The sequence below is a fragment of the Pleurodeles waltl genome, chromosome 2_2 (genome assembly GCF_031143425.1).
Source record: "Pleurodeles waltl isolate 20211129_DDA chromosome 2_2, aPleWal1.hap1.20221129, whole genome shotgun sequence".
NCBI lineage: Eukaryota > Metazoa > Chordata > Amphibia > Caudata > Salamandridae > Pleurodeles > Pleurodeles waltl.
In genome coordinates, this window is record NC_090439.1 from 113,991,955 (window position 1) to 114,016,152 (window position 24,198).

Consider the following 24,198-nt stretch of genomic DNA (forward strand, 5'->3'; position numbering starts at 1 on the left):
TCAAAGGCAACCTCACACCACAGACCTGATGTATTTCAAACATAAACATACAACTACCAAGAGTTCCAGTTTGTTTTTTGTGAGGTCATCAGGTATAATTGCTCTCCCTTACAACACATTACTGGTGTAGTAAAGATGGATGTTCTCTCTGTCAGGAATCTTTAAGCAGGCACTGCCACAAAAGGTATTTTCTTCTCTAGTAGACACTCAATGGGTGACAGTCATGCTTCCTCAATGAACTGGGGAAACCCCTAAGTCACTTAAGTGGTGGGAACATGGCAGACCAACCTGGAGTCTACCAAGGCAGAGGTGAATAATCTTTGCAGAATAAACTTCTGGACGTATGTTAGGAATGTGGCTTCTACGTGGCTAGGGATGCACCTGAGCCAGGCAGAACCCACCATTCTAGTCAGGGTAAGCTAATTACACACCTAAGATAACCTGTGCTCACCCCCTGGAAGCTTGGTGCAGAGCAGGCTGGCTTATCATAGGAGGCAATGGATAAAGTATATGTGCAACACACACACATACACAGCAACACAATGAATTCACCACAAAAAGCTCCACACAGTTTAGAAAAATAGGGATTATGTGAAATAAATAAGACCAAAACGACAAATATCCATCCAGTATATCATAAGATATGATTTTTACAAATGTAAATGCCAAAGCAGCGCTTAAGTCAAATGGGCTTCTTTTAGAGCCTTTATGGTAATTCTTTAAGACTGGCACAATGTTAAAGGTTTGACACGTGACTCAACGCATCCCTATGCCCACAGTTTATCTGGTCAATAATCGTAGCAGCTGTTGAGATCGGCGGGCTTCGCACACAAGGCCCACTTTGCTGGGAGGTGAGTCACACTGCTGAATGGCTAATAGGTGAGATGCACAGTCGCCAAGGTGTCAGGTCAACCAGGAAGGCAGGACCGGAGCATACACTCTGGTCAGGGACTACCGCAGCACTGTTCCTTAAGCGCTCGCAGATATGGGAGTACAGCCCCACCCCATGACTGAATCAGAGCTGCTCCTTCAGTTCTCACAAGTACAGAGGTGCTGCCTATGTCAACCGATGAGCTGCTCCCAGAGTACTCCTCATGAGTGGAAACGCTGACCTCCAGATGCATGTGTAGCAAGGAGCAACACAGGAAAGTTCATTTTTGTAGAACAATGCAAGTGAGATGAAGCACTGCGCTCTCTGTTCCGATGTGCCAGCGGGTAATAGGCACGCTTTTGCAACGTGGAGCGTTTGTCCTGGTTGCAGGGTGTCATAAGTTGGACGCAAGAGGTCTTTGATGTCCCCGATACCTCAAAGAGAACAGGGGGCAAGCCAGCAAACCCTTGGAGTTACTCTGGGTGTAGCCCTTGGTCTTTTGCAGGGCAGAGCTCAGCAGGCAGTACAGCAAAGCAGAGAAGCTGTCCGTGGGAACAGTCAATCCTGGCAGAGTGGCAATCCTTCCATCACAGCAGTATTTACTCCAGCAGAGTTCTTTTCAGGTTCAGGTACTGATTTATGGGGGGTCAGAGACCCAGTACCTAAATGAAAACATGCCTTTTATGTGGGGGTGAATTCAAAGGATCTCTCTGATCTGCACAGGTCCCTCTTTCAACCCAGTTGTGGCTCCATACTATAGGGTGAGGGTAATCAAACCTTTGTGCCACCTCAGGCCACTACCCTTTGAAGTTTAAGTGTGAGTTCTTTCCATCCTCCCTGCCAGGAAGACCCAGCAGTATGCGGATGAATGCAGATGCAGTTAAGTGTCCTGTGTTGTGGGTATCTATAGGGACTGCACACATATAGCTGTCAATCAGACCAGACTTGTATTGTAAGTGTATTGTAAGTGTATTTATATAGCGCTTACTACTCCTGGTGAGGCGTCAAAGCGCTTATCGGCGAGTAACATGCTACTCCGGAACCCAAGAGGAATGGGGGATGGAGGAGGGACGAATCCAGAAGTGTTAATTGGGAGTTTATAGTAATAGGATGCGGCTTGGGATGAGTAAAGGAGAGATGGAGGAGAAAAGAGTCTGTGGAAAAGGTTAGGGAGATCATAGTAGCAGGAGGTATGGATGAGTCAAAGTTGACATAAATGAGGGATAATTTAGTAGGGTTGTTTGGGAGATCAAGGTAGTAAACCGAGGTTTGGGGTGAGCTAGATGCGGAAGACAAGGGAAGAACTTAGGAAGGGTTATTTTGGAGATGAAAGTCAGAGTGGGGAAAGAAGATAGATTGATAGAGACACAGGGTGATGGGGAGCCAGCAAAGCTTATGAGAGAGCAATTTATTATTTATTTTTATTTTATTTTTTCAAATGTATTTAATTATATTTTTTCTCTAGTGCAGTAGAACTAGAGTTATAAATATATATGTAAATACATAGTGTAAGGAATATATTAATGGGTATAATACGGGAAGTAAAGTTGTATTGTATAAACAGACTTAAGATTTGTAACATTTGATGTTAATGAGTGTACTTTTCTAACATTCATTTTTCCTCAATTTTTCAATAGCAAAATGCTTGCTGTTAAATAGTTAAGATAACAGTTACTTGTGATATAAAAAAGAAAGCAGGGATTCATAAGTATCTAATATAACAACTTAACTAGGAGCTATGCAATGACCTATGAACATATTAAGCGTACGATTATATATATATATATATATATATATATATATATATATATATATATATATATATATATATGTGTTTGATGGCATGTGTAGCTGCTGATACACATGCTATGCATAGCTCTTCCAACATCTAGTGCTGGGCTTGGAGTGTTACAAGTTGTTTTTCTTCGAAGAAGTCTTTTTGGAGTCACCGGATGGAGTGGTGACTCCTCTTGGTTTTCAGGTTGCATGGGCATCAACTCCATTGTTAGATTGTTTTCTTTCCGCAATCTGGTTCGGATGTGTTTCCGCTTGCTCCAAGATTTCAATTTGGAAAAACTCAGAAAACCACCTTATTTATCGGTATTGTTTCGATCGCGTTTCCCATCTAGCATCGAACCAGTAGTACCGTCAGAACCTTCATTTTCGCCCTTCGTGGCGCATGAGCCCAACTCGGGCCTACTGCGTGGGAAGCCTGATGGATCCGGCTCCATTCCGATTCTGCCACGCGAAGTACCCCTATAGAGACCAACACTTGGTCTGTAACTTGTGCCTTTCTCCAGGCCATCTGGGGGAAGATTGTGAGGCCTGTCGATCATTTCGATCAAAGAAGACCCTGAGAGATCGCAGAGCCCGAAGACTTGAAATGGCGTCAAAAAGCAGCGAACATCTCGATGCCATGGAGGAAGAGCAGGCACAGACAACAGTCTCCATCCGAGACACAGACTCCGAACATGAATCGGAAGATGACAGACCCATCACAGCTGGCCAGCATGTGAGTACATCTGCCCCTACACCCCTGCACAAAAAACATTCAAAGGCCTTGGCTACACCACTGCCGGAAGGCCATAGTTCGGCCTGAAAAAAGACTGCTGGCGACCGTCCTTTGGGTTTGGTGCTGAAAAAGGCCAGCCTCCGTCCACTTCGGAGTTGAGCAAATCCGTTGAAAGCACAACTTCACACTTCAGTTAAAGATCCCATTCCTCTAAGTCAAAAATTCAGGAATCTGCTCCGGAGCATAGACCTCCCACTACTTTTTTGGGACCGAAAAAGCTACACACCTCGGAGCCGAAAAATCTTCATACATATCTTATTGGAGACAGGCTGTTAGACACACAGAGCCGAGACATGCCCACTTTCTAAAAATGGCATTTCTAAAACAGTAATATTAAGTACGACTTTACCAGTAAAGAGTATTTATCATTACCATTCCAATGATATTAAACATGATGCAGCTACTCCTGTCGGACCAGGAATTACAGCTTAAAGGTAGTGTAAGTAATTCCCAATGCTGGCCTATGAGAGCAGCAGGCCTCACAGCAATGAAAAATGACTTTGGGAGTTTTTCATTACCAGGGTATGTAGAACTTAAAAGTACATGCCCTCCCTTTTACTTACAAGGCACCACGCCCTAGGGGCTCCTTAGGGCCTAAAAGGGGAGTTTAAAGCTTGGCAAGAGCTTTTAAATACCAACTCTAAATGGCAGTGAAACTGCACACACAGGCCCTGCCAGGGCAGGCCTGAGACATGCTTAAAGGGCTATTTAAGTGGGTGGCACAAGCAGTGCTGCAGGTCCCCTAGTAGCATTTAATGTAAAGGCCCTGGGTATATGATATAACACTTTACAAGGGATTCACAAGTAAATTAAATATGCTAATTGCGGATACAATAATGTTACCATGATTAGGGAAGAAGCACATGCACTTCAGCGAGGGTTAGTAGTAATAAAGAGACTAAGGTCCTAAAGCCAACAAAAAGATGCAGTGGACAACAGGTGGTGAAATCAAAAAGTCTAGGGTAAGATCACCCTAAGGATGCGAGATCTAACAGAATGTTTACCAAAAAATATGAGTTGACTAATGAATTTGATTTTTATTAAACAAGTGATCACTAAGATGGATTTTAAAGTCTTCTGCCAAGTTAATGTAATAGGAGTTTTATACTTAAAGGAGATCTTTATAAAAACAGAAATGCTGCTGAAGCCTATGCAGCAAATAGCACTTCTGAATCATGTTAAGGTAGAGAGAGATCAGCCTCGTGTTGTAAGCATTCCGCAGAAAATTGCTTTCTGGTTTGCCAAATTTAACATGGTTTTCTGGTTGTACATCTGGGCCATGGTATTTTCTCAGACATTTTGTGTCTTTCACAAAATACCGCAAATTTTGCTTTTTGGGGGCACAGTTTATTTTTGGAGGTCCCTAAATTTGGCAAACCAGAAAGGCTGACCTGTCTCTGCAGTAACATGATTCGGAAGTGCTATTTAGTGCATTGGCTGGGGCAGCGTTTCTGTTTTTATAAAGAACTACTTTAAGTAAAAAAAAAAACTCCTATTCCACTAGCTTGGCAGAAGAACTATAAAACTCATCTTAGTGACACTGGGTTAATTAATAAATATCTAGTTCGTTAGTCAACTTATGTTATGCAGCAAAAGCGAGTTGGGAAAAGGGATGACTGATGCCAGAGAGAGGCCAGATTTGAATTTAAAAGATGCGTACTCTCTGGCACCTTCCTGACACGTTGGTTCACAGCACAAAATACATGATGCTGGAAGGAGCTGTTACTCCGGCCCCCTTCACCACCTCCCATCGTAATTTAGGGTAGGGTGCGGTGGAGGAGATTACAGTAGAAGCTCCCTTCAGCACCATGTACTGTCTGCTGCTAATGACACAAGAGGCTGTGGAAGTGGGAGATGTGGGGTGGGAGGGTTACAGGAGATGAGGCTACATATGGAAGGGGAAGTCGAGTAAAACACGTGTAACGAGGGGTTGGGGGGGGGGGTAAATGAAAGGAAGGCAACTGCCATTAAAGAGTGGGGTTAGAAAAGAAATAACAGGAGCGGTGGCAAAGAGGAGTGTTCCACAAGGGAAAGTGGGCAGAAAACAAATGAGAGGGAGAGAGCAGGAGGGAGAGTTACATAGGATGGGTGTAGGGAAACAAGTGTCACTGGGAAATTGTATCACAAGATGAGGGGGGCAGGACGATGAGTTTCAGAGGGCAAGGGGCAGGCCATCATGAATGCCAAAGAAGGCGCTGATGTTCTTGTATCTGATGAGTTCCCGGAGTCCAGCAGTCCTTTTCTCCTGGCTGCGCTGGTGGCGTCCGTTTACTGCTACCAGGGGAGCACAGTGTCAATAAAAGGAGGGCAGAAACAAGGTTTTTCTATCTAAGCACCAAAGGAGCAACAGCAAATTAAGGTTCCTTCTCAGTTCGCTACAGCTCAGCTCTAAGGAACACCAATTGAGGCCTTGGGGGGCTCTTACCATGCACATTCACTTGCATGCTCCATTTTGAGATTGACAGCAGAGTTGATTGTGATGTGTACATAAACCTCACGAATGGCAGTTTAAATTTACTTAAATTCATGGCTTGACGAAAATGATTATTCTAGATACGAGTCTATTTTCCAATAGGAAGCATGGATAGTGCACAAAAACGTCTTACTAAAATATTTTGGACGATTCTATAAAGATATACAGCGCATCTGTATGATTTGGCACAGATAATACATTTATTTGTTCCAGTAACAATAATAATAATTTTACTTATTTGTTTATTTTACAAAAAGTCCATATTACTTTGACTGAAATTCACTTCCAACAAAATCTCAAAGCAGCAGACTTCCATAGTTTTCGGAAAAACAGCATGTTTTCAAAAGGTAAAATTAATGTTTATTTTTTAAATACAGAGTACAGATCTGTTGCTTTTCTCCTTTACATCTGCACAAGGCGAAGCAAAAATGGCTTCAATGAACCAAAATCGAACAGAAGAGATACAGCATACTACTAGAAGTATGAAAACCCTAATTTAACCAATAACAGTTCCATAAACTCTTTCCTTCACCCCAGGATGCCTGGAAACCAAATTCAATTATGACACATCCTGCCTGAGTACAGAATGCTCCCACGTCTGAATTTTGAAAATGACCTAAGGAAAGCAAAAGGAAATAAATAACCCTGGACATTTAAAGTCTATATATACATCTTATAACTTGCAGTGCCTCAAAGTGGTGCCCGACCCGCGATACAGGCACTTATTTCGCTCGCTCACCTTGTACAAGTTTGATGAGAACAGTTACCGTACATTAAAAACATGGTGTAACAAAAAAAAAGCTCTGGCTTTTAAAGTACGTGCTTCATGTGTCTGCATTTCAGTATAAGGTGATAATGGGTATTCCAAGGATTCTGTTTGTAACACACTTCATCATGGCATATCAGTGGGGCAATATTTTCCTGCAATGAATGGTTACTATGATAAACCAGTGTTATAAAAGGGGCAGTAATTGTAATTATGTCTGGGCCCATTTGAAGTGAGTGAATCTCACCACATTCATTCTCTCAGTTTACGGGGAGAGGGGATACAGATTCACTCAAAACGATGGTGCAACAGAGCCACAACCTTCCTTTTACGAAATGGGTGACATTAACGATGACAGTCACTGCCCAACAGAGGGCAAACTCCACGAAAGCGGGTTCATCAGCCTGACATTTAACTGGAGACTGAATTAAGGGGCAATTAAGACTTAGGCAGTTAGCGTTTTATGCCTATAAAAACATTCTCTTGTCTATGTTACTGAATACAGTTGTTCCTTCGGGATATATTTAGTACAGGTGGCCTGGGGCAAGGATGCGGGAACATTTAATGCTAATAAAATAAAACAGTACACAGCATATTATTCAGTGGCTTTGAGGAAATTAACAGCAGCAATATGAACTGCAGCCACATGGTGCGCTTTCTTTCAAACTTCATAAAGGACTGTAGCACACTGGAGTCCGGCGCTGTGGAACAACTGATCACACTTTATCAAACGTTTTTAATATTTTGCTTGTAATTGTATGTGTGTTCTTAAATAAGTCTGCCATATCAAACTGCTGTTCTACATTTTCATCTTTATTTAGATGTGAACATTTCAGCAACCCTGATATAGTGATCAGTTTCTGTTTACGGGTTACAGCTACTGAGTTTAATACATGCTTATGTTCCACAGCAGATAAAGTCTGAGAAAAAATATGTCTTGCAGCAGCTTCTCTGCTTAACAATCCTATTATTTAGGGGACTCAAAGGCACAGGGTAATGCTGGTAGTGCTTTTTTGTCAGTTTATAAACAATATATTAAAAAAAGTCGATTTTATTCTTCCATAATTTAAATACGCAAATGATTTACACGTTATTACTTTATGACAATGACTTCAAATTTACATTATTTAAGTACCATTGTAATGGCGCAGTGCATAACTTGTATTTGCAGATATCCCATCAGAAATAATAAAAATCACTATAAAAACGATACTGGAAAGAACACAGAACAGGGATTTGAGACGGACTCTGGATTCTTCCTTCTATGAACCACACTTATAACCAAGAATGAACAGGCACACTGCAATGTTCAAATGAAGTGCAAATATCTTTGGAGGTTAGAATAAAATATATTAGAACATGAAACAGAAAATAAAAAGACAAGTTCTTCAAGTACAAAGAACAGATCTGTATGAGGTCCATCATAGTGTTTTGTCACGATAGTCTCTGCATTGTTACTTCTTCCTCTGAAAAACGTTAGCCAGCATAGCACCGGAAGTGGTCAGCTGGCCCATTTTGTTCAAAAACTTGGTCTTTGTGTCTTCGCTTACAAGGCTTGCGGCAATTGACATGGAACTACAAGAGAACACCAAAAAGCCTGTTAATCACCTGAAACCATCAGTGAAGTGAAAAAAAAATAGAAGTAATCTGTCAAAGAGGAAGCTGCGCGTTGAGTACTAACAGTAAAAGGCATTGGTAAATGTATTAGAGTTCGACTATGTAATTAATAACAGTGACTTGGTAAGAAGTTGTGAAGTTCTACAATTTAATTTATTGAAATTCCGTTAGTGTTATGACTTGTTTAATGACAAAAAGGCAATATATTTTGCTTTAAGATGTTACCACAACTGATTTCACCTGCTAAACAGTTACAACTGATACGACATACACAACTGGCTGGATACGTTCTTACTTAAAGATTCAATTTTAAAATCCCACCAGTTGTCCGAGCAAGAGGCACTGCTCAGGCACGTCATTTGTACTTGCAAATCCATAAACTCAGAGAAACCTTAAATTGGAAAGATTTTTACATACACTCTCTTGCATGCAACAAAAGGAATCTCAAGGAGGCAGCTTAACCACAATTGTACAGCTGGGCAACTGTGAGAAAGCAGCCTCTTTCTAGCATGGTTACCCCCATTTTTGGCCTGTCTGATAGTGTGTTTTGACTGTGTCACTGGGATCCTACTAGCCAGGACCCCAGTGCTTATCGTTTATGGCCTGCTTGCCAGTGTGTTTCACTGTTGTCTAAATTGTCACTGGAGTCCTGCTAATCAGGAGCCCAGTGCTCATGCTCTCTCCGTTTCCAAATGTGTCCTTACATACTGGTAACTCAGTATTTCACTCCAAATTGCCATATGCCCCCCCCCCCTTATAAGTACCTAGTATATGGTACCTAGGTGCCAAGGGCATTGGGGCTCCAGGGGATCCCTATGGGTTGCAGCATTTTTTTGCCACCCAAAGGGAGCCCATGCAAAGGCTTCTACAGGACTGCCATTGCAGCCTGTGTGAAATAGTGCATGCATTATTTCACAGCCATTTTCACTGCACTAGGTCACTTATAAATCACCTATATATCAGGTCTTCCAACCCTGAAGGCTGGGTGTAAAGTACCTGTGTGTGAGGGCACCCCTGCACTAGAAGGGGTGCCCCCACGTTGCCAAGGCCCATTTCCCCGGACTTCGTGAGTGCAGGGACGCCATTTTATGCTTGCATGGACATAGGTCAATACCTATGTCCAGCTTCATCATGGTAACCCCGAATATGGCCATGTAAGGTGTATAACAACTGGAAATTGTACCCCAATACTGATACAATCCCATGCACTCTGGGGGCTCTACAGTGGACCCCCAGTACTGCCATACCAGCCTTATGAGGTTTTACAGGCAGCCACAGCTGCTACCACCTCACAGACAGGTTTCTGTCCTCCTGTTGCTTGAGCAGCTCATGCCCAGGAAGGCAGAACAATTAATTTATTTTAGGAGAGGAGGTATTACAACACCCTCTCCCTCAGGAAATAGGTGTTAGAGGCATGGAAGAAATAGTCTCCCAGAGCCTTTTGAAAGGCTTTGAAGGGCAAAGATGGTGCCCTCCTTGCATAATCCAAACGACACCATTTCAGGGACCCCCAGTCCCTGCTCTGGCACGAAACTGGACAAAGGAAAGGGGAGTCACAACTCCCCTGTCCATCACCACCCCAGGGGTGGTGCCCAGATCTCTCCAGAGTGTCCCTGGGTTTTGCCATCTTGGATTCCAAGGTGGTGGGCAATCCTGGGAGCATCTGAGTGGCCAGTGCCAGCAGGTGACACCAGAGACCCCTCCTGATAGGTGCTTACCTGGTTAGGTGACCTATCCCCTTTTCAGGGCTATTTAGGTTCTCTCCTCTGGGTGTTTCTTCAGATCCGGATTGCAAGACTTCAGCAGGAATCCTCTGCATCCTTTACTTCATCTTCTACCAATGGAACAGCCACTGACCGTTTCAGGAACTCTACAAAACTGCAACAAAGAAGCAAAGACGACTTCTGCAACCTTGTAACTTCAGTTCCTGCCAGCAACTGCAACAGTTTCTAGGTCGTGCATCCTCCAAGGACTGCCTGTCTTCAGCCTGCACCAGAAGAACCGAAGAATTCTCCCATGGAGTCACTTCCCTGCTTCAGCAGGCACTTCTATGCAGCAACAACCAGTGGCTTGGGTCCCCTCTCCAGACGACAGGCGTGGATCCAGCAACATGGGTAGTGGACTAACGTGACTCCGACAGTCCCAATATCCAGCTGTCCAACTTTGGTGGAGGTAAGAGCTTGCCTCCACACGCAAGACAGAACCCCCATACACCGCATCATTTGCAGTTGCCAAGGCTTGTGTGCAACCTTCCAAGAAGTTCTTCGTGCACAGCACAGCTTAGGCCCCTAGCACTCCATCCTGCGACGCACAGCTTCCTGAGTGGTTCTCCGGCGGCGTGAGATCCCCTTGTGTTGTGCTGCATGGGCCTCCATTTGCACCTTCTTTGTCCCTGTGCTGTGGGACTCCTGTGCGCAATATGCCTGATCTTCAGAGGGCTCTCTGAGTTGCAGAGAGGCCCCTCTGGCTCCCTCTCCTGGGTAGAGGTCACAAATTCCCTCCTGGTCCCGGGCAGCGCCATTTTCCGCTAACTGCGAGCTTTGTGTGTGCCAAGGCTTGTTGCCGGAATCCAGCGACGCAAACCAGACTGCATTCATCCATCTGGCGTGGGACATCTTCTGCGCCAACCAGAAATGTGCATCGGTCTTCTTTGGTGCAATACTGACTTTGTCTTCTCACCGGTGGTTTTTCTTTTGCACCTTCATCCCGGTTAGCAGGGGCTCCTGTTCTCCCTGGACTCTTCAGTGCTTTTTAGACTTGGTCCCCTTCTTCCACAGGTCTTCAGGCCCAGGAATCCATGGCTGGTGTCTTGCAGTCTCTCCTGGTTCTTGCATAATCTTCTATCATTACTTCTTGTGTGTTTCAGGAAACTTACTGGATTTACTCCTGTTTTACTGGGCTCTGAGGTGGGGTCCATTAGTTACCTTGGGTGTTTTCTTACATTCCTAGCGCCCCTCCACACACTACACTTTCCTAGGTGGGAAACCGACTTTGGCATTCCACTATTTTAGTATATGGTTTGTGCCTATTGGCCCATTGCAACCTATTGTGATTTTCACCATTTGCACTGTTTTCTGACTGTGTATGTATCTGTTTCTGGTTACTAGTGTATATATTGTGTATAATACTTACCTCCTAAGGGAGTATAGCCTCTAAGATATTTTTGTCCTTTATTTTTGTAACACTGAGTACTGTCTTTCATGTGTGTGAGTGCTGTGTGACTACAGTGGTATTGCAAGAGGTTTGCATGTCGCCTAGTTCAGCCTTGGCTGCTCTGCCTACAGCTACCTCTAGATAGCCTGGCTTCTATACACTGGCTACATTTCATTATTAAGGGATAACTGGACCTGGTAAAAGGTGTAAGTACCTTTGGTACCAACTACAAACCAGGCCAGCCTCCTACAGCAACCCACAATCACACTGCCTTCAGAGAGAAAGCTCAACTGCCTCTGCATAACTAGACCATATGGAAACACAATCAACTTCACAGACAGCTTAACTACAGCTACACAACTAAACAACCTGCAAGCACACTGGCAGAGTGCCATCCCAGCCATTACTGCACAACTAAGTGAATTGCAAACATACTGATCAGTAAGTGAAGAAAGTGAAGTTGAAAAGCAACTGGACCACATGCAACAATACCATTGCTCCACCACCATTACTTGACTGGCTATGTACGTATGCACGGCACCTTAAAGAGATAGTTGAACCACCAAAACATGACTGGATATATAAAAACAAAATAATTATGAAAGCTTAACCAAAATAGCACAAGATAACCACCAAGTCCACTGATATTAGAGCGACAGCTGAACTTCGACTATACAAGCTGCCCAACTGCACACAGCACCTCAAATAGATGACTTAACTATAGCTGCATCACTCGATCAAATGCAAACACAATGCAACTCAAAGAGACAGCTCAGAAACAGCTACACAGCTAGGCAACCAACACACCCTGAGTTCAGGGAGATGGCTCACCGACTACTTTAGTAGTGGGTTATAGGTTATATGGCAACAGTAAACTAAGAGAGTGGTTATTCCACACTCTGTCCACATAAATTCTCAAGTCTGAATTCAAACAAACGCAATCTAACCCAAATATGAAAAACACAGAGACAAACACACACCATAACTCAAATATGACACACACAGACAGACACACACACTATAAACTCCAGAGGAGCATCCTAATACAAGAATGTGTGCATGTACACAAAGAAACGCAACAGCTGTGACACAACCCACAACTACACAATGAGGAACATGGATGCTGGAGATGCAATTAACACTGTGCGACTGAAAACAAAGACAGAAGCCTTAAATTGATACCGATGAATCTCTGCTCTTAAGCCTGCTGATCTATTTATAAAAAGTGGTATTTTCCCCTTTAAACAACGCTGTTCCGGTGGTGCCTGAATACTGCAGCTGACAAAATACACATGGAACAGGTTGGTAGGGGTCTGTGTGCCTTTAAAGAGGTCCACTGCATAACAAGTTTGCTGTTCTGATGATCAATCACGGGAAAGGTGGTGTGCCACGGACTGAGGCCCAAAACATGAAATACTTGTCAACACAAAAAAGAGAAGTGAATGCTTTTATGCCAATTCCCTGGGAGCCCAGAGGTGCCCAAAATTCTAATGAATTCTTCACAGTTATGGCAAATTGATACTTTTTTGCCCGAAAAAAGATATTAGCCTAAAGCTCACCCGATTATCATGGCCAGAGTAGGGTCTTTGTTTGTGAAGCTGTGGATGAGGCACTCGAGGCAGCTAGTGCGAGCATTGACTGTTGGAGTGCAGAAGTGTACGAAAGGCATGCACACAGATGTCAAATGACCATTACACGTCAGAAGATGCTACAGCAAGATTACTTTAACAACTTGTGTTGCTGGGCTGGAGAGAGTCTGTATAGGCTCCCAGTCTGCCTGGGAGCGCTCTTGTTGGGCGTTCCCAGCCAATCCTGACGCTGCTTTGGGCAGTGTCAGGATTGGCCGCAGGGCAGGCTGGGAGCCTGTGCCTGCAGCAGCGATGAGGGACCACGCTGAAGCGTTTTTGTAAAATTTATTTAGGTATTTATTTTTTTATTTAATTAAATTTTTCCGCCGCTTCCCCCTCCACCACCCGAGCACCTCCTCTCCACCCCGTCCCTTTCGTGGCCTGCAAGCCTCTACTCTGTAAGACCTTTTTAAGATTTATATTAAATACAAAAGATTTCACAAGAACAGCACAAGTGCTGTGCAGGTGACACCTAAAAAAGAAAGTTGAGCCCAGTCATAACAAGGTGCATACATCTCAAAGAGCCTAAACCTTTAGGGGATTGTTACCCTCGGTAACAATTGATAGATTCTGTATTTCTTCTGCTGATTCGCCATAGACCAAATATTCAAACACTAAGGCAAGATATGCAGATACTGTGTTTAAAGACCATTAAAGATGACACATAGAGGAGTTTCTGATGCTATGACAGTACCCTCTGTACTTCAGATTTCTAGAATGTTAGGAGCACATGGATAAGTTCTAAGGTACTAGATAATTAGTTAGATATAAGTATATAAAAGTGGTCCTAACTTTAACTACATAGTGGCAATGGGCCTCAGCTCCTTCCTGGAAAGTATTAGGGAGATCCTTCGAGTGGGGCCAGAGGAGTTCCAAAACCCTTTTCCACAAGCAATGCCTCCAGAAAAACCACCAAACAGCATTACACTAAATCTGGCAGAAAGCTAGATTTTTATTCAGAATGTGTGATTTGGTGTAAATCAGTTCAGCCGTTTTTGAGAAATTATGCTTCAAAATATAGTGCTATCTCGACGGTTGGTCTTGCAGGAGTAACCCAGTACTTATGTGGTACTCTAAATTAAAAAAAGAAAGAACATTCTGAATTGGTGAAAAGTTTTTTTTTTTTTTTTTTCCTTCGACCGCTTTGGGTCTGTGGGCTGTTTAGCTGGTGGCAACAGCAATAGAAATATTGCAGCTGCAATTTTAAGACCAAGGACTTGGTCCCAATTTCCTGAGTTTGTGAAAAAAAAAACATAAGGTACAAGAGGGCAGGGAAGGGGAACCCCCAACCCCTAGCCCTTTAGAGGAGTTCCCCGAGAAACTCTCACTGGGCCCAAAATAATAATAAGAAGAAATGGGCAGCAGGAACTGGTGAGGCCTCTGGTGAAGCCCTGAGGGGATATTGCAGGACTCTGTAAGGCCCACTGTGAAGTACCTCAGTGATACCGCAGGGTGCCAGGGGACTGTGCACGTGCTAAAGGATGAAGCTTGCACCGTCCCCCTGTACCTTGGCAAGCTTGTCTATGCCACAGTATCGTGGAAGAAAAGCAAAAAAAAAAAAAAAAAAAAAAAGTGAGGCGAGTGTCCATGGGGAGTTGTGCGACTGTGGTAGATTGTTGTCGTCAGGTCTGACCACAGTATAGGCCCAGTGGCGAACCCTATAGTGTGGCATGGGCAAAGGGTGTATCTGTGACTGGGAGTTGTGTCGCTCGTGGCCGGTTGGGTGCTGGATGGTGCCTCAGCCAACCATATGCTTTGCACAGCCAAACCAAATCAATTTCAGATGTCATCAATGGACATGTTACTTACCTTTAGTAACACCTTACCTGGTAGAGACAATATCTAGATGCAGATTTATTACCTTCGAATTTCCCCAAGGCTGCAGTCTGGATCCGGAGATTTTTCTCGATCATTACCCCCATCATTAGGTGGCATAGATCGGTTCCATGTGCGTTGGCGGCGTCATGTGCGCTGGGCATGATGTGGGTCCTATACAGATGCCACCCTGGTACGCTGATGATAGTTTCTTTTCACGACTTTCCATGCCAGAAGCGCAGAGCCATGAAGAACACTGACCTCTGATGCGCCAAAAATAGGGTCCTGAAAGGGAAGTCCTTGTCCCTAGAAATCAGTTTGCAGAGCGGGGAGGATGGATGTGTTGGTAAGAATTATGCAACTAAATACTGTCTCTACCAGATAAAGTGTTACCGAACGTAAGTATCTTGCCTATCTGATAGAGACATCTAGTTGCAGATTCCTTAACTTAGAATAGATACGCAAGCAAGACCAAACAGGCAAAGTGCCAGTCCCTACAGACCTGACTATTCAGGCATGAGGTTTGGTAAACATGTGCAGGGATACCCACGTTGCTGCCTGACAGATGTCTAGGACTGGAACGCTGTATGCTAACACAGTGGTTGCAGCTTTAGCTCTGGTACAATGAGCACGCAAGCCCTCTGAGGGTTGCTTTTTAGTGAATGCGTAGCACATTTTTAATGCAGAGTTCGAACTATCTGGAAATGGTTCTCTTTTGCACTGCCGACCTTTCTTCACACCCACCTAAACCACAAAGAGTTGATCATCCATCCGTAAATCTGGTACAATCAAGGTAGAACGCCAACGCCCTTTTTGGGCCCAGGCAGTGGAGTCTCTTCTCTTCCTTAGAAGGATGCGGGTGTGTGTAAAAAGTTAGGTAGGTGATGGATAGGCCTACAGTGAAGGGAGTAACCACCTTCAGGAGAAAGGAAGCCTGAATGCGAAGCACCACTTTGTCAGGTTTGATGGAAAGGTAGGGAGGTTTAGATAATAATGCCTGCGGCTCGCTCACCATGCCTGCAGATGTAATGGTCACAAGGAAGGCTGTTTTCAAAGTGAGAAGCCTCAGAGGACAATTGTGGAGAGGCTACGAAAGGAGTACACATCAGGAATGCCAGAACCAAATTCAAGTCCCATTGGGGCATAATGAATGGGAAAGGAGGAAACATGAGTTAGGCCTTTAAGAAACCAATTTACAATAGGCGATTTAAACAAAAAAAGGCTGATCAGACAGTACAAGAAAGCAGACTGGAGACAAGCAACCTTTGAGAGTGCCAAAGCAGAGCCCTACTGGGCCAACTAAAGTATAAACAATAGCGTCTCAGACAAATGGGCAGCAAGGGGGTCAACAGACTTGTCTGTGCACAATGCCACAAATTTCTTCCAACAAAATGTGGAGGTAGAGGGACGCCTGGCTTCCAAGATAACGTTACAGATTTCAGGTGGAAAGGTCAAAAGCTGTCAACTGCTGCTGTGTTATCGCCATGCAAGAAGGCGGAGACTGGAGAGGTTCGGGAGGAGAACCCTCCCCTGCTGCTGAAGCAGAAGTTCCTCCCAAAGGGGCAGTCTGATCAGATGATCGATGGCCATGCTCAAAAGCTCCGGATACCAGACTCTTTGTGCCCAGTCTGGAGCCACAAGGATTACTTGGGCCTGGTCATTCTTGATCTTCTTGAGAACTCTGGGCAGAAGAGGTATAGGCAGATAGGCGAACAGGAGGCCTGAGCTCCACTCGAGATGAAAAGAGGCAACAAGCGAGTGTCGCCTTGAAAACTCCAACGTGCAAAACTGTAGACACTGCGTGTTCTTTGCGGAGGCGAACAGATCTAACAAAGGCTGTCTTTACCGCTGAAAGAGACCTTGCGCCACCTCTAGATGGAGACACCATTTGTGATTGACTAAGCATTGTTGGCTGAATTCGTCTGCCTTGTTGTTCAGAGAGTCCACCAGATGTTGAACCACCAGGGATATGCCCTGCTGTTCCAGCCATGTCCAGAGGCGCAGAGCCTCTGGACAAAGGGTCCACAGCCCCACCCTGCCCTGCTTGTTTCAGCACCTCATGGCGGTGGTGTTGTCCATGAACACCTGCACTACCTTCCCTTTGAGAGAGGGAAGAAATGCTTTAATTGCTGGGCTGATCGCCCAGAGCTCCAACATATTGATGTGGAGGCTGGACTCCACCTGAGACCCAATGTCTCTGATCTCCGCCTCTCCCAGGTGGCCACCCCATCCCAGGAGTGACGCTTCTGTCACTACTGTCAGATCTGCTTGGTGAAGGGAGAGTGACCTGTGCCTCTGACCCAATTGCGGTTCGTAAGTCACCACTGCAGATCTCAGGCAGTTCCCTCCGAGATCTGGACCCTGTCTGAGAGATTCCCCTGATGCCTGCGCCCATGGAACTTCAAGCCCCACTGCAGAGTCTGCATATGCCATCTGGCATGTGTCACCTGCAGGATGCAGGAGGCCAAGCAGCCCAGCAACCGCAGAGTCATTCTCACAGAAATCCAGAATAGAGGCTGAAACATTGGTATCGCAGCCTGAATATCCTGGATTGGCCGCTCGGGAGGATAGTCCAGAAACTAAACTTTGTCCAGAACAGCTCCAATGAAAGGGAGCATCTGTAAGGGAATCAAGTGTGACTTTGGCACGTTTATAGTGAACCCCAGCGAATACAGGAGGTCCACTGACCTCCCGCCTTTAAGAGCCAGTCGCCAAAATGGGGGAAGACTGATCACCCTGATCTGTGCAGATAAGCTGCGACCACCGCCATCACCTGGGTGAACACCCGAACTGCGCTGGCAAGGCTGAAAGGGAGCACAGTAAACTGAAAGTGCTCCTGGCTTACTATGAAGTTGGACAACGCTGATCCGGCTCCGTGTCAGATATGGGAATAACATTGGGACCAGCACCAGTCTGGATCCATGATCGGATCCATTGGGGCCCATCGGAGCCAGGGCCAAAGCTGAAAGCGCAGAACCAGAAGGGGGCCCCTCTGACCCTGCAAGGCTCGGAGGCACTACGGAGGGTTAGCCCACTCAAAAATGAGGAGCATTGCCTCATAAAATTCCTTAATTTGAGTGGAGGTCGTCCCAGTTCCTGGAAAGGGCGAAGTCGGCCCCGGTGTAGGCTCGTATGAACCATAACTCGAATGACGATGTTCCTTTGTCGCGTTGGAGGAGAAGCCGAAGCGCACTTCAACTTCTTGTGCTTCTTACCTGAATGTCCTGATGACTGAGTGGGAGAAAGATGACTTGGGACTCCTGGAACAATCCTGGGACCTTTCCCTCAACTTCCTCAAATCCTCAGGTGCCATGACCCAGCAGTTGGAGCACAACTTAGAGTTGTGGTTGTGCTTCAGGCACACAAGGTGTAGGTCTGTCACCAACAAGGTGCAGTGACAGGCACCACAAGGTTTAAAACCTATTTTCCTCAGACATCCTAACACACCAGAAGGTAGAAAACCTCTAAAAGAGTCTACAAAAAGTTTAAAATAAATAAATAATAATCCTGTCAAAAAGTGACAAAAGGGTAGCCCTTTCCAGATTTGCGCAGGGCTGGCCAGAAAGAAAAGAACTAGCGTCAGCGCGCCGAGGTGGAACCTATATAGGAAAAGCAGACCTTCCAATGCTGACGCCGCCATGAGCAGCTGACCATCGCCACCTATGGGCGAACAGGGGTACTCACAAAAAACCTTCCGGATCCAGTCTGACCCCTGGGGAGAAATTCAGAAGTAAGGAATCTGCTGTATATATGTTTGTAAAGGAATGTTTTCTATATGATTTGCGAATGAGAGTCTATACATTAAGTTAAAACGTTAAGTAAGGATGTTTCTGTTCAACTGCATCGTTTTATTTGGTCTCAGCACACATGACAATCGTGTGTAGACTTCGGGCTGCTGTAGCTAGTTACAGTAAAGTGATGTCACCAAGAGGGCCACTCTGATCTAACGGGATGGACCAAGCGTACCTTCTGCAAAGTGCGGGACTACTGTTCCCTCAATCGACTGTATGGTACTGATGGTGCCACCTAGAGATGCAAGAGAACTACTGGCTTCACCATATAAATTGTCTGTTGAGTACAAATAGGTCCTACACTACTTCCCTGTATGCATGAGTGTAGTGTGTTTGCAGGTGTGCATACCTTTAGTGCATGGCAGAAGCATGCAAGGAGTATGTGTGCTATGTTAGGCTATGGGCACTGCAGAATCCACTTTGAAGTTGGTACTGTCTACAAAATGGAAGATGAGGATCATCTTCCACACTGGCTACGTGAGTTGCAGAACCCGGACAGAACCTTAACTCAGACCTATTTTTTTGTCAGTTAATTAAATCACTCGGGTGAGGGAGGACAAGGGGACAGCAGGCTCTCTGAACAGCAGGGGTGTTCCCTGGCCACGCTCTGCCTTTTGTTCCTCAAGAGATGTCTAGGACAAATCCTAGATGACTGGATAGTATGAAGGCTAGCTCCTCCTTTGTGAGCCAGTGTTTTGGTTAGTCTAAGTGAAGCTTTTGAGACCCTCTCACTTTTCTGTTCTTACCTGAAGAATTAAAACATTGGGCTTGATTTAGGTGTAATTATGTTTTAGTGTTTTAAACAGGGGTACAATACAACAACAACCAACCTACATCCAATGCCGGTGGGGGTCTGTAGGAAAGTACCCTCTTTTTACCTGCTGTCAGTGTGTTTTAACTGCGATCCTGCTAACCAGCACCCCTGTGATTGTTCTCTCTTCCTCTAAATTTGGTTGCTTAGTACTCTGCACATCCCACAATTGTCATACTGTTGCCCTGATACAAATATCTAGTATATGGTACCTAGGGCATTGGGGCACCAAGGGTTCCCCATGGGCTGCAGCATGTATTGTGCCACCCATGGGAGCCCATGCAAAATGTGTCTGCAGGCCTGCCACTGCAGCCTGCGTGAAAATGTGCATGCACCCTTTCACTAAAGGTCACTGCACCAGGTCACTGTACGTCACACCTATGGTAGGTCCCCCAAGCCTTGAGGGCAGGGTATGAGTACCTGTGTGTGAGGTCACCCCTGCATGAGCAGAGGTGCCCCTACAAACTCCAGCTCCATTACACTGGAATTCATAAGTGCGGGGAAGCTACCTGTGTCCAGCTACATAATGGCAACTTCGAACCTGGGCATGTTTGGTATCAAACACGTCAGAATCATATCCCAATACTGGTGCCATGATTCCATGCACTCTGGGGGATCCTTAGAGGTCCAGCAGCATTGCTCCCACCTGTCTTCTGGGGTTTTCCGGCCAGCCCGCGCTGCTTCTACCCCTCAGACAAGTTTCTGCCCCCCTGCTGCTTGACTAGTTCAGGCAAAGGAAAGGAAGGCAGAACAATTGATTTCCTGTGGGGGAGAGAGAGGTAACACACTCTCCTTTGGAATTAGGTGTTACATGGCTTGGAAGGGGCAGCCTCCCCAAGCCACTGGTATGCTTGGTGGCCTCCTTGCATGAACTGGTTTGCACTAGTCCAGGGACGCCCGGTCCCTGCTCTGGTGTAAAACTGGACAAAGGAAAGGGGAGTGATCACTCTCCTGTCCATCACCACTCTAGGGGTGGTGCCCAGAGTTCCTCCAGGTGGCCACTTGATTCTGCCATCTTAAATCCAAGACGGGCAGAGGCCCCTGGGAGCATCTGAGTGGCCAGGTCAGGTAGGTGGCGTCACAGCCCCCTCCTGATAGGTGGTCACCCTGCTAGGAGACCAATCCCCCTAACTAGGCTATTTAGGGTGCTCCTCTTGGGTGGATCCTCAGATTCAAAGTTCCAGATTCCAGCAGAACGCCTCTGCATCATTTACTTCATCTTCTGGCCACTGGGACTGCAACTGAATCCTCCAGAAACTGACATTCTGCAACTCCAGTGAGCACCTTGCGCTGAAACACTGTTTCTCTGGGTCCTTCCAGCAACTGCAACATTTCCCCAGCCCTGCATCCTCTGAGGGTGATGAGTCTTCAGCCTGTACAAAAAGTAAGAAGAAATTTCCCTTGGAGTGGAGAAGTCACTTCCCTGCATCCGCAGGCATGAACTACAACGACGACCGGCTACGTGGATCTTCTCTCCTCCGGAGCTGCATGGATCCTGCATCACAAGTGGTGGGCTGGGTGGTCCCCTTGGTACTCCCTACCAGCTGTCCAACTTGGGAGAAGGTAAGCCCTTGCCTCTCCTTGTAGGACAGTACCCCTGTGCACTGTCTCTCTTGCATCCTCAAAGGGATCTTCAGACTCCGTGTAGCCCTGGCCACTAGCATTTTTTCCTATAAAAAAAGTCTCCTGCCTGCTGCTGCAGCAACGTGGGACACTCCTCTAGGTGTGCTGAGTAGGCCTCTCTGCGACTCCTGTGCCTGCTGTCAGTAGGATGCCTGTGGGGGCTGCTTTCTCTTCTTGCAACTCTCCCAGCTACTGAGGATCACCCCAGACTTCCCTCCTTGGGTCGAGTACCCTGGGCCTTGCTGGTCCTCTTCAGCCTTGCAATCCTTCTTCTTCAATGCTTGCATTTGCCAAGGCTTGTTGGTGGTTTTCGAGCACCACTGACCAACTGCATCTCGATGGCCGACATGGGAAATCACTTTCCTCACTTCTGGGACTCTTATTCGGCTTCTGTGCTGCACTGCTGTCCTTCTTCACCCACTGTCAACCTGGTCATGCTCCTGCCACAACCAGCCACTCCAACCCAAACTTGACTTGGTCCCCTTCCTTTGCAGGTCCTCTTCTGTCAGGATCCACCTTTGGGATCTTCCAGTCTTGGTTGGGTCTTGCACAGCCTTTTTCCAAAGTCCTCCTGTTGGTTTTGGGGAAAACCAGGAACTTACCTCTGCTCTCCTGGTCACTGGGGGTCACTCTGGTACTCACCTCTTGGGGTTCCTAGATCCTCCAGCTCCCTGCTACCGATTCCACTTCCTTGGACTGCCCTTCACATTCCACTTTCTTAGTATATGGTTTGGCCTTCGCCTGGGGCCCACACTATTTGCTATTGCTTTTACAAATGCCTATAACTTTCTATGCTATTTACTGATTGCTAATGTATATATAATAGTGTGTTAACTTGCCTCCAGTTAGGGTACTGCCTATTCAGTAGTCTAGTATTTGTGTTACTATAATAAAATACCTTTATTTTTGTAACACTGTGTGGCTCTTTCATGTGCAAGAGTCTGTGTGGCTATAGTAGTATTACATGAGCTTTGCATGTCTCCTAGAGAAGTCTTGGCTGCTCTTCTACAGCTACCTCTGTGCCTACACCTCACTAATAGGGGATACCGGGACCTGGTATAAGGTGATAATCCCAGAGGTGCTCACGTTGAGAATTGTGCTAAGGGACGTGTCACATTAAGTCACCCTGATATGTCAAAAATTAACTTGAGTGGTCTACACAAGTCGAAGTGTGTGGCTAGGCAGGTCAATTCCTTGAACTCGTCTGACAGAAAACTTTATACAAGGTCCACAGGTTTTGTCAATTCGTGGCAATGTGTGAGTCACTACCATCATCAATTTCTCCATACAGCAGGAGCACATTTTTGTGTGTGTGTGTGTGCGTGAATGCAAATGGGTGTGTAGTGTTTGTGTGTGTGTGTGTGTGTGAGAATGAATGTATGAATGGAAATGTGAATGCGTGTTAGTATGAATGTGTTACAGATGCATGCGTGAATGAATAGATGCATGCGTGTATGCCTGTGTGAGTGTGTGAATGCGTAGTGTGCATGTATGGGGGGTGGATTGGAAGGGGGAGCGTGAATGGAGGCATCTGGGGAGTGTAAGAGGGGGGTGGGTGGGCCTCATACCAGTGACAGGGAAGGAGTTTCCTGTGACTGGTAGGGCCTACCACCATGGTTTTCGTGGCGTTCCGAACGCCACTAAAACCATGGCGGTAGGCACGGTCAAAATGCCGCCAGCAGTACAGTAGCAGCTGCCGGGTTGGAGATTGTTCTCTCCGGCCCGGCGGCTGTTACCACCATGGCGGTCGGTGTGGTATATTGGCGGGATGAGCCAACCTGCCAATGTCATAATGTGGCAGCCTGTTGACGGTACTACCGCCACATTTACACCGATGGCTGGGGTCATAATGACCCCCATAGTGTGTACAGAGTGCAGGGGACCCCAGAGGCTTAACAGAGGCTTGTGGTAGTGTGGTCGAGCAGTTACGCTTATCAGTGGTAGTGCAAACCATTTGTTGTACACACACAGTTACTTAATGAGGCAGACACTCAATGACTAACTCCAGGTCAATTGTTTTTAAATAGCAAAAATATATTTTGTTACTTTAATTCTAGAACCAAAAGGATCTTGTTGCAGATAAACACATTAGCAAGTAAGTATCAAGCTTATGTATCAACAGCACTTGCTTAGATTTGGCAAAGATTTCAGGAAGGCAGACCTAGGGGGTTTAGGTGAGCACCAAGGGGGTCACAGGTCAGCACCAAACATACACCCTCATCAGCATAGGGGCGGCCGGGTGCAGGATGCAAACAGGCTCCCAATGCTTTTCAATAGGGGGACCCTAGGGGTCACAAAGACGCTGCAGGCTGGGTCCAGGGAGTCGGTTCTGGGAAACCACAGGCTGGGCAAGGAGGCGGCCCGTCTGCTGAACGTTACTGGTCTGGTGGTTGGATTTCCCAAGGCCAGGGGGCTACGGGTGCAATGATACCTTTAGGTGTTGGGAATCTTCATCTGGTTCTCTCGCGGTCAGGATGGGTCAACCCAGGGTGAACACAAGGTCAGAATCACCTGAGGGCCTGCTCCGGACCAGTGGGCCACCTGGACACGGGCTGGGCGCCTCTGGTGCAGCGTGGGCAGGACTTGCAGATCCGGAGCGGTTCTGGAGTCCTTCTTGGAGTTTCTTGTGGACATGGCCGCAATCCTCTGGAGTTCTTGGTCCTCTGGTGGGCAGGCAGTCCTCTAGGTGTTTGGAGAGGTTCCTGGTCCTTCAGGACGCTCTGCCTGCTGGTAGCTGGGCTTCTGAAGCTGCAGAGAGGCCGGTAGGGGCTAAGTCAGTTGGTGTCTGGAGTCTTCTTCTTGAGGTTGCCAGGAATCTGGTGAGCTAGATTTAGGGGAGCCCTTAAATCCTAGACTTAGAGGTGTTACAGGTGTCAGAGGGCAGTAGTCAATGACTACTGTCCTTGAGGATGGCTGCACCTCCTAGTGCCCACTCCCTTTGGGGAGGGAGGCACTCTACTAAACCTATTGGCCCCTGTCCTCCAAACCAAAATGGAGGATTCTGCTGGGAGGGGGTCACTTCAGCTCTGGACACCTAAGGGGTGGTCCTAGCAGAAGTGGTCACTACTCCCGGTTTTA

At 46.1% G+C, this 24,198-nt stretch overlaps 1 protein-coding gene across 6 annotated transcripts in view; it reads right to left on the minus strand.

Moving 5' to 3' along the window:
• Positions 1-6,097: 6,097 nt before the first annotated feature.
• The window catches only part of RELCH (RAB11 binding and LisH domain, coiled-coil and HEAT repeat containing), a 1,006,576-nt gene continuing 988,475 nt past the window's right edge, over positions 6,098-24,198 (minus strand). For 5 of the 6 annotated variants that reach the window (XM_069219494.1, XM_069219496.1, XM_069219495.1 and 2 more), the window contains one exon: positions 6,098-8,257. In XM_069219494.1, the coding sequence (XP_069075595.1) occupies positions 8,137-8,257 (121 nt within the window). In that variant the 3' untranslated portion in view covers positions 6,098-8,136. The remainder of the gene's footprint in view (positions 8,258-24,198) is intronic. The other variant, XM_069219497.1, reaches the window with a different exon arrangement.